At 40.2% G+C, this 10,764-nt stretch overlaps 1 protein-coding gene across 9 annotated transcripts in view; it reads right to left on the bottom strand.

Annotated features, from left to right (window-relative positions):
* Window positions 1-495: 495 nt before the first annotated feature.
* Window positions 496-10,764, bottom strand: part of thrb (thyroid hormone receptor beta) — a 92,680-nt gene continuing 82,411 nt past the window's right edge. For 5 of the 9 annotated variants that reach the window (XM_010873459.5, XM_010873458.5, XM_020050249.3 and 2 more), the window contains 7 exons: window positions 9,561-9,661; window positions 8,242-8,389; window positions 7,392-7,597; window positions 5,342-5,428; window positions 3,682-3,828; window positions 2,973-3,231; window positions 496-1,262 (listed from right to left, as the gene is read on the bottom strand). In XM_010873459.5, coding sequence (XP_010871761.1) covers window positions 1,021-1,262; window positions 2,973-3,231; window positions 3,682-3,828; window positions 5,342-5,428; window positions 7,392-7,597; window positions 8,242-8,389; window positions 9,561-9,661 — 1,190 coding nt within the window. In that variant the 3' untranslated portion in view covers window positions 496-1,020. The remainder of the gene's footprint in view (window positions 1,263-2,972; window positions 3,232-3,681; window positions 3,829-5,341; window positions 5,429-7,391; window positions 7,598-8,241; window positions 8,390-9,560; window positions 9,662-10,764) is intronic. The other 4 variants (XM_020050250.3, XM_010873455.5, XM_020050251.3 and 1 more) reach the window with 2 other exon arrangements.

Below are 10,764 nucleotides of genomic sequence, written 5' to 3'. Positions count from 1 at the left end.
GTAAAATTCCATAAATACACATATTTAGCCAAAGAGATCGTTCTGATTAGCGTGTCAAGCCTTGACACTTGTTTATCCATTCCCAAGATGTTTTGCTTGAATACCAGATATGGGTGCCCATATTCCTGGCAGTAAAAATATACCCTGAACCTTTAGCTCTATCGCCAGCCCTAAGATTTATCATTGTATTATGTTTTTATTTTTTAATAGAGCCCCAAGTATTTTAGTTCTGCGGCTCGCTATTGTATGGTAATGTCACTGACAGGTAGAAACGTGTGGTGTCAACCAGAGGAATAGAATTAGAACATTAGAACAGACGCCGGTCCACCCAAACCATCACAAAACAATAACTTGAAAATGTCTCCTCGAATATTTGTATTTATATCCTGTGAATGATGTGAATATGAGTGAGAGTGTATTTGAAGTCTTCAGTAAAGGGCAGCACTGAGCAGGTATAGAAACCAACAGTAGCTCTTACAGAAGACCATCACCAGAGGGATGCTCTGTGGAAGTTACCACAACTCCCCTGACCAGGGAATTTTTGTAGCACAAGAATCCCAAAAAGAAGGGGACTAATACAGTTTAACTGGCTTCTGCTGTCCGTCACCATCTTCTACAGCACTGTCCTTCTTAGGGTTGGTAGACTCAGCTCTTAAAATGAAAAGGAACTAGAATGAAACACTACACATTGCACGGTTCATACGACTGACTGAGTGAGTGCTCTGACTGACTGTACAATTAACACAAAAAAAACTAGAAAGAAGTAACTGAGAAATGCTATTCCCATGTACCCGCATCATAAGGGAAGGTTCTATCCATAGGAACTAGGCCGAGAAGCTGGGCAACTCAAAAGCTAAGCTATGGAATGAAGACTCAGTAGTGCTAACAAGAGTTTTAATGTGTCCCAAGACGTCTAGAACTGTACTGAGGCCAACTGTGGTAGCCCCGCCAGACGCCCACGCACGCACACAAGCACACCTCCGCAGGGTGTGTGTGTCAGTCCGTCCTTTTGTCCGTCTGTCAGTCTTCAAAGACCTCCAGGAAGAGTGGGGGGAAGAGTTCGTTGGGGCACTCCACCTTCATATGCAGGAAGCGAGAGGCGTGGCACGCCCCAATCATACGCAGGTCTGTCACTTTCATCAGCAGCTTGGGCCAGAATTGCGCCACCTTGTGTTTGCGGTAGTTGATGTAATGTTCAAATGCCAGAAGGAACTCCTCCTGACAACGCTCGATGCGCTCGACACTGGTCAACCCGGGACGATCTGGAGAGGGAGGGACAAAAGGACGAGTTCAGATGAGTTTCATACTGGGCTTTACGCTTGTACTGTCACGTCGAGAGAAAACGCTGTGCCAATACAGTCCTCAAATATAAACATGATTTCAAAGGAAATTGGAGACTCGTACTTAGAAATCTCAACACTTTATAAATCAGAAGTTCTGCAATCTGTTGCTAGCTTGTTTTGCCCACTCCAGGGGTTGTGTGTGCTAAAAGATTTACAGAACGTCCGATTAATAAAAGTCTTACGTTGTGAGAACGCAACAGAATTACTAGCAATAATAGCAGATTGACTCACATTTGCCATTGATTTCACAACTGTAAAAGTCAATGTGGACAATCTGTGCACAAAGATATAATAGATCGATTGCTTCACAGAACAGAGCAGCATCATCTTAGAGGCAGAGGGCAGGATGGAGGGAGATGTGTGGCCCCAGCACAAAGATATTGATTTTGAACGTCAATCCCTCTGACAGCTATTGTAGTCTCATCATCAGATGGTTTCCTTTCCTAGGTTGGGCTCTGTAATCCCTGATAATCACTATGTGAAAGAAGGGCGTAAATGGATTTAAACAGACCTCTGGTGGAAGTTAACAGCACTATTGACATGTGACTTACTGTGCTTAATCACACATGAAAAAAAGGCCGGCACACACCAACTTACTGACTGTTGGCTTTACTGACTGTTTTATACACTCAACACGGCATTACTGACTTATTAATTGCAGTATGGATGTTTGACTGACTGTGGTTAATCAAACATGAAAATCGGACTGCAGGCAATGACTTACTGGCTTTACCAACTGTTTCATTGCTCAAGGACTGTTTCACTGCCGGGGCCTGACTGCAGTGTTTGTTTGGTGGTGTCATAGGAACCACGGGCTTTGAGCTTTACATCTTTATATATAATGAGTGGATACAGGATATTCACATTTACTGTAAAGAACAGTGCAGACGAATGTGTTTATGAATTTGTGATCCAACTTTAATCATATTTAATGTAAGTCATGTTTGTAGATTTGAGTACACACATGACTAAGTGTCTGATGGTGTAACAGTTCTTTATCTGTTTGAACTCAGGGGCCTTCCACCCGTCTCACCACCAATGCATTTCCAGTGTCCTTCCTAATCCACTTCTGATGTAACCTACTTGTTTCCTTGCCAAATAGTTCAAGACTGAAATGTCATGGCCAACCTAAAATGAATAATACCAATATAGATTTCTAATTTAAAGGACACTCATTTTAATATTTTTACACATACTTTACATTTTTTATTGTAATTAAAAAAAGAAAAGAAAAAAAACAGCAATACTTTGAGCTGTGGATAAAACTACTGAGGCCCTTCCATTTCAATGGTTTTGGCACCCTTGCCCTTTGACATGCTTTTAGAAGGTGTATTTGTGACAGTGGTGATATAAGCCATTAGCCTGCGTTAAGAGAAAACAAGGGGCTGGATGTCTGGTAGAAAACAAGGGGCTGGATGTCTGGTAGAAAACAAGGGGCTGGATGTCTGGTAGAAAACAAGGGGCTGGATGTCTGGTAGAAAACAAGGGGCTGGATGTCTGGTAGAAAACAAGGGGCTGGATGTCTGGTAGAAAACAAGGGGCTGGAGGTCTGGTAGAAAACAAGGGGCTGGATGTCTGGTAGAAAACAAGGGGCTGGATGTCTGGTAGTGTGTGCTCGCAAACTCTCACCAGAAGACAGGAGGATGACGGCCTGTAGCAGAGCGACCTCAGAGTCATCCAGGTGGAACGATGACAGCGACACGCCCAAATCAAAGATGGCGTCCGACACCACACCCAGACCTCCATTTTTCAGCTGGCCGCGAGTCACGGCCATCTCCCCGTTAAGGGTCAACGTCTCGCTCTCGGGGTCATAACGAACGGCTGCTCTTAAGGACATGATCTCCATGCAGCAACCTTTCAGTAGGATAATCTGGTCTTCACAAGGCAGCTGGAAGGAGAAAGATCAAAACAGAGAGCAAACATTGCTATGGATTTTTTTGAGCGATTTCTTTCCACACAAAATATGTTTGATGTGATCAGTAGAACTCAATTACGTTAGAATCAATTCTGTACAGCCCCATGTAAATGTAAATTCAGTTAGTTATATTAATAAAAAATTTGATTTTGTTTAAATGAATCACACAACCAACTTGCATTATGGGGAGAGAGGTTTATTGTGTACTGGGGTTGGGTCTTTGTTATTACCACTTTAGACTTTTATTCTTTCTTGCATGGTTTTGGTTTTAGTCCTTATGTATTATATGAATGGATTGTGTTGAATGAAGCAGTAGTTTTTAAAACGTTTATTTTTTATTTTATGTCTTATATTGCTTCAATTAAAATACTGATAATAATCACTTCCTCTCAAAATAATAAAAAAATGATCTTGCTCACATACCTCACAGAACATAGGCAGCTTTTTGGCAAAGTCCACCACTCTGGTAATGGCCGGGGTGATAATTTTAGTAAACTGACTGAAGGCTTCTATATCCACTTTGCTTCCATCAGGTGCATTTACGACGGGTGCTTGACCAATGTCCTCAGGCTGAAACAAGAACAGGGAGGGGGACAGGGCTCAGTGCATGTAGGTTCTATCTACTCATACTATAAAAGAGTACAGTTTGAAATAGGTTCCATCCTTTTCGCTATTTAATGCATTACTTTTGAAAACTAGGGCATTGGTCAAAACGGAGTAAGGTATCAATTCAGACGCAGTTAGACCACACACGCACACACACAACGATTCGCCTTTTTCTCCTTCAGTTAAGGGTGAGACAGGTCAAAGAGTTTAAAAGTATAAGACAAAAAAGTGCATGGTATTTCCACTGTGACCATTATTCAGAAGGAGAAAGGTGGAAATGAGGAGGAAAACTTAGAAAGAGGGGATAATCAAGAAAGTGCAAGCCATCCAGTTCCTCATCTTTAGTTGGCAGTCTTTGACTGGGGTTATCCACTGATATGGTACTGTTATAATGATCATGTCTTGATTCTTTTTATTATTCATATAAATATGGCTAATATTATTATTATTATACCAACTATTTCTCTTCTGACCAGAAGAAGTGACATGAGAGCAATAGAGTAGAGGTAGTGCATAAGCAAAGAGCCCAGATTTAGTTAAGTGGCGGAGGAAAAAGCCCAGTGTACAGCACCCCCAGCTTCTGTAACTTTTTAAATCAATAGGCATATTGATCAAATAATAAAACAATCATAATAATATCCTTTTAAAAGTCCTTCTCCACTGTACCTATTTAAACTGCCACAGCTGGTGGACAATGAATGACAAACATAGCACTTAAAGCTTCAGAAGTGATTCAAAACTATTTAAAACATTTGTTAAATTACCAAACCTAACACATTCATTTATATTGTGCTATATTCTAATTCATTCTGAGGCAATAACTAACATATTATTAAATACATATAGTACAAAATCATTGTAGTTCTCCCCACTGTATATTATATATATATATTATTTTACTAAAACATCTTCAACTGTTTAATTATTGAATGGAAAAATGCTGATCCAGTGAGTGGAATGTTAATTACATCCTATCCAAACTGTCTCTGTTTTATGTGGTTACCTAGCTAGCATGTTATACTAGCAATGACACTAACTTTTTAACTAGCAATCAAAGTACTGTACATAACTTTGAATCTAGCTAGTATTGCCAGAAGTATGGGGTTCTCATTGATAAACCATAGTTAGGATAAATTAAATGTGTCAACATTTTGGTATCTAGCTAACTAGTAATCTAGTATGAAGTAATCAAAAGCCTTTCTACAAATTCTGTTAGCTACTTCCTCTAAATTATTGACGGTTATTGTGCATGATTGTGTATTATCACTAAGTGATACTGATTTTACAGTATAACACTGGTTGGTGACAGCGTAATCTTCTTTTCAGCCTCGATTTAGAACCACTTCTGTAGAATGACTCATACGCAGCACTGCAATTTAACACTAATTTTAACACCAATATATTAGCTAAATCAGGTGTGCTTTGAGAAGTGTTTTGATGGTATATAAACTGTTATATTTTCTCTACTGGTTCTTACCTTGGTATCCTTCACCCCCACTGCACTCTGGTCAGAAGTATAGAATAAATTACATGTTATTTCATTAAGTAGCATTGCTTCCTCGACCTGTTGGACAATCAACAGAGATTGTGAAGAACTTTTCAATGAAGAACCCGTGTCAAGCCAACTAAAAAACAAAACAAGTTTAAACTGAGGACAGTGACAGACAGAAGTAAGGGCAGAGGCGAGTAGTACACAAAATGCAAAGTGTCGTTTCCATGACAAGATTTAGGCTCAGACTGTAGCATTTGTTTTATACTAACTCTTTCACTAACACAAAATAATCAATTAAATATTTGAATGCAATTTCATATTCAATCAATCAATCAAATGTATTTATAAAGCCCTCTTTACATCAGCAGTTGTCACAAAGTGCTCTTACAAAACACCCGGCCTTAAACCCCAAGGAGCAAACAACAGTAGTGTTGAATAGGCTCGGTGCACCAGCGTATGGACGAACTTCCGCTTTAGCCAGATGTCGGCATATCATTTTCCGGTTTACTTAAGGCGATCACCCGCGTCGCCCAAAATTTCAGTTTTTAGTAGATGTCTCCAAGACCTGCCTAAAATAACCATTAGTGATGTCCATCGAATTGTTGATGCCTGGTCCCCTGCTCCAACAAGCAAGCGGAACAAGGGATTCAAACTCTACGTATCGAGTTATCTGCACAACTACGAGGGTAAGTAGTTTACTGTGGTGTGCCGGCCGGCTATCGGCTAAGCTAGTTAGCGACTAGTTCCTTTTTAGTGTAGTATTAGGCAGGACAATAGAATGCATAAAAATTCACCCTAGCCTCAAAAACGGCAAAAGAATGCTGGCTGAGCTGGAACGCCAGCGCGTCCCCATAGCAAGTGAATTGAAACGAACCTTCGTTCAGCCTCTTCAACCTGAATGAAGCTTAAAATTCCATAGCCTCAAAAAAGCACCAAAACAGGTCTCCTCTTTTATTTTACTACAGTAACCTCATTTCACAACGAAACTGAAAAATAACAACTGGCATAGTCTAGCGTTTGAAGTCATTGAATGGCGCAAGCCATATTTTATTAAAAAGAGGACATTCTCCTGATTAAAATGATGCCCCACTTGTACCTTGAAACTTAAATGAGTCACGTACATTATATTTCACTATATTTCCGTACAACAGCATCACTCATCTTGTTGTGAGTTTAGGTGTTTACTAATGCGGATGAGTATTAGTAAGTAAACCGGAAACTGCAATACCGACTTCTAGACAAAAGCGGAAGTTCCTCACTACTCTGGTGCACTATTTCAGTCTATTTCAGTGGCTAGGAAAAACTCCCTAAGAAGGCTGAAATTTTGGAAGAAACCTGGAGAGGACCCAGGCTCAGAGGGGTGACCAGTCCTCGTCTGGCTGTGCCAGGTGAATATATTAAGAGTACAAATTGTAATAATTAATAAATGCATGTTGGCCCAGAGTCTATTTAAACTTAGTCCAGGTCGGCAGCATGACCAGATGGACAAGGACAACACACATATATTCCTACATATGTGGCCTAATCAACAGTCTGTGGCTAGGGCCTTTGGTCGTCTCTACATGGAAACATTCTGGATAGAGTCAGTGAGTCTGAACAGACTTCAATCTGTAGAGAATGATTAGACTTTTAGGAAAAGAAAATAAATTGGTTAAAATGTGAGGAGGGAAATTATAAAACAAGTACTATTCTACAGAGAGAAGGGGAGGGAGCAAGAGAGAGAAGCTTTAGTATTCGCTTTGATTATTAAAGGACATGGCTTTAAAGGAGAAAAGGAAAGAAAAACAGGAATCGATTGTTCCATTTTAAGTTAGTTTCTGCTGCGTTGAGTGACACACTTTCTCCAGCGTCCAGCTAATTCTCCCCATTCTACAAGGAGATACAAAAAACATGGACATATTAATGTTGGGAACAGTTGGTGGGTTGAGAGGTAGGGGCGGGGACAAGAGTGGAAGAGGGTGTGTGGGAACAGGGAATGTTTCACAAAACAGACATGGCTGGTTTGACGGGGTCAGCCACGGAGGAGACGTCTCACCAAGAATTTACGTTTCTGTTTCCAGTGGTTGCCCTGGGCGTTGGTGGCCATGTGGGCCTCGGTGACCATGCGGATCAGGTCCCACTGCTCCTGGGTCGGTTCGGGACGATCCCACACCGTCTTCTGGAGCTCCTCCTTCCGCCGCCGCTCACGATTCTCCTCAATCAACTTCCGCTTGGCCAGCCGCTTGCTGTCATCCAGCACCACTACGTGGGGGGGTTTGGGGGGGGGGGGGTTCAGGGCAGGGGGTTAGGAATCAGGGGGAAGGGCAAAGTAGTAGGGGTGGGTAGGGAAGTAAAAGAGGGTTAAAAAAAGGGGATGAGGAGCAAAGATAGGGGCTTTGTCAGAAACAAGTGACAGACGACGATTTTAAATATGGTCAATGAACAATAAATAGAATATATACAGCTCCCGAAAATATTAAGAGACCACTGCAACATTTTCTTTCCTTTCCAAAAAATACAAATGGAAAGTTTTTAATGAGGAACTGAAGTGTTCAATTTGCAGTGGTCTCTTAGTTTTAACCCTTCTGTTCCTCACTCAAACCCTTTCTTTTCGACTTTTTGGAAAGGAAAGAAAAAGGTGCAGTGGCCTCATAATTTTTTCCGGAGCTGTATATAAGTCCAAATATACTCTCCAAATTATATTTGGACTGATATTATTATTCATATTATTCATAAAAATCTGGCAATAAATAATAAAAAATGTCTAACAAAAGAACAAGCTGAACTCAAACCATTTAAATGTTTTTTTCAGTTTTTTGTTTGTCTGGTCTAGTATTGGGAGTAGTGAATCTCAATGAATTACAAACACAAAAATTGAATTAAAAATATATATATATACTACTTACGGTCTGTTGCCATGCCGACAGCGATGCACTTCTTGAAGCGACATTCCTGGCACTGATTCCTGGTTACCTTGTCGATGATGCACTTCGCCCCGTACTTACACGCATATGTCGGATTTAGGTTTTTCTGGATTGTACGCCGGAAGAAACCCTTTGGGTAATAAGACATAACAAAATGCTCAAAAGGCAATGTTGGAGAAAATTATTATATCTTATTCATTCATGGGCCATTGTTATGGGATATTTCATTGAATTTAATGATATCCATTAACATTAACTGAATTTCTACTTATTCCTAAAAGTTAGTACCCACAAAGTATTGATCATCTTTTATCACTGGGAACCTTTTTATGTTGAAACCTTTATGGGAAACCTTTTTATATTGTTAACAATATATTGTAAAACACTTTGCATGGTTCTTAACCAGAGCGTTATTCTCACTGTAAAATTATTCTGTGCTACAATGATTATTGCACTATTCTTAAGGGTTTACCATGCATTTCCCAGTAACTTAATGGTAGTTCATATTTATTTTTCAAATGGTGAAAAGCTTGTGGCATGTATTTATTGCAAAATTCACTGTAACTTACAGCCGTTTATCCATGACTTGATGATGTGGTAACTAACTGCTATTAAGTTGATGTGAAATGCCAACTCCTTAAGAATGCAGCTCTTTTTTTTTTTTTACATCCTTTAACAAAGATTGCAGGACTGATTGGTTGAAGACATGCTCAACCTTTAAAAACTGAACCATTTAAACTGGCGCAATACCTCCACTGACAGTTGGCACAGAAAATAATTTAGCCAATATTGTAGCATACAGTTAAATTATGCCAATTTTTTACAGTGCATCATTTCATGGCATGAAGGAAAACATGGTGGGGAGGGAACGAGGAAAAATATGCTTATTTAACCACCAAGTGTTTCCACTTATTAACCTCACCTCAGACAGAGAAACTCTCAGTAAGCTTGTGGGGAGTGTGGGGAAACCATGTCACAAAGTTAACTATTGGTACGGTACAGTATTTCTGTGTTACATTTCAGTGATACAACTCTGTACTGACTTGGCTGTCACCCTGGACAACTCTCCGTTCAGAGACAAGCTACACCATGTTGAACAAGGTGTTAGGCAGGAAGACCCACAGCCAAAACAAACTGAATACAAGAGGTCACCCATAACATACCATTCTCTTATTAAGAACCAACCTAAAATCTTCAACATCTGAGTACATGTGCTTGAATTTGTATTGATTGCTATGTGAGTGTGGTACAATTTAAATGACCTATATTATAATGACGTATACTAGGTGTTTGGATTTTACCTTGCAACCTTCACAGGTGATACAGCGATAGTGATAGCCTGTAGCCTTGTCCCCACATACTACACATAACTCGTCCTTGTCCAGGTAGCTGGGAATGTACCCTAAAGAAAGAAAGGCATCAAATGTGAACAAACCATATATGCTGGTGATGATATTTTAATAGGGACCCATTTTGACTTATATTGGATACAAACAGTATTGAGAAACAACCAATTATGTACACCAGAAAGGCCTGCATTATTTCATAACACACTTTCCTATAGGAAAATTATGTTTAATTTCACTGATGTCTGATGAAAAATACACCACTAATACACCACTAGGAAAAATATTTGTCTAATATATGTTTCAGCTTGACATTAATTTCAGCACACAGTCCTTCAAAAGGCCCCAAAGTGTTTAACGAAGCAGTTAACAAGCAGAAGTAACATTTAACAACGGCCCAGTAAGAGCGAAGCAGAGTGGCAATAAAAAGGGGCCGTGAGACACAGGCATGGGTGGATGGGTGGGTGGGGGTGAGGGTAAGTTGAGTGGTGGTGTGTGGGTAGGTGGGGGGGGGGACAGAGGTCAATACATGATCAATACGAGTCAAGGGGAGTCAGGGCCAAGCCATGATCCAGCAAGCTGCAGCCTTCTGTTATCCTGTCTGTAGGTCTGCTTCCCACACCAGCAATCAATACCCAGATACTCCATACACACACACACACACACACACAATGCAACAAGTCCTCTGGCTCTGGACCAGCTCTGTCACGGTATGGCACCTTTAAGTCAACATGGATTTACAGTAATTAGTCCAAACTAAAGCTTGTTGGAAGAAGATCAGCTCGTCGAGAGAATTCTTATCCGCCCGTTAATTTACTACAGGACCATTATGACAGCATTTCACTACAGGACCATTATGACAGCATTTCACTACAGGACCATTATGACAGCATTTCACTACAGGACCATTATGACGGCGCTTTTTAGAATGCAAAGGCACGCTCACAGTGAAATCATAACTCGATCAGCGAATTGTTAAAAGTCCATGGCCTAATTCTGATGAGCTGATTTTCCCTTTTCGTCAAATTTCGTGATGGGAATATGTATTTTAGGATACATAACTACAAACTTGATAAACTTACATACCTCCACTTTTAGGTGTTCATGGCAATAAATGATCAGTATTCCTTCTTCTAAAGTGTATTAAGCCAATACTATT

The sequence above is a fragment of the Esox lucius genome, chromosome 10 (genome assembly GCF_011004845.1).
Source record: "Esox lucius isolate fEsoLuc1 chromosome 10, fEsoLuc1.pri, whole genome shotgun sequence".
Taxonomy (NCBI): Eukaryota; Metazoa; Chordata; class Actinopteri; order Esociformes; family Esocidae; genus Esox; species Esox lucius.
This window is presented reverse-complemented; position numbering and strand designations above follow the sequence as displayed.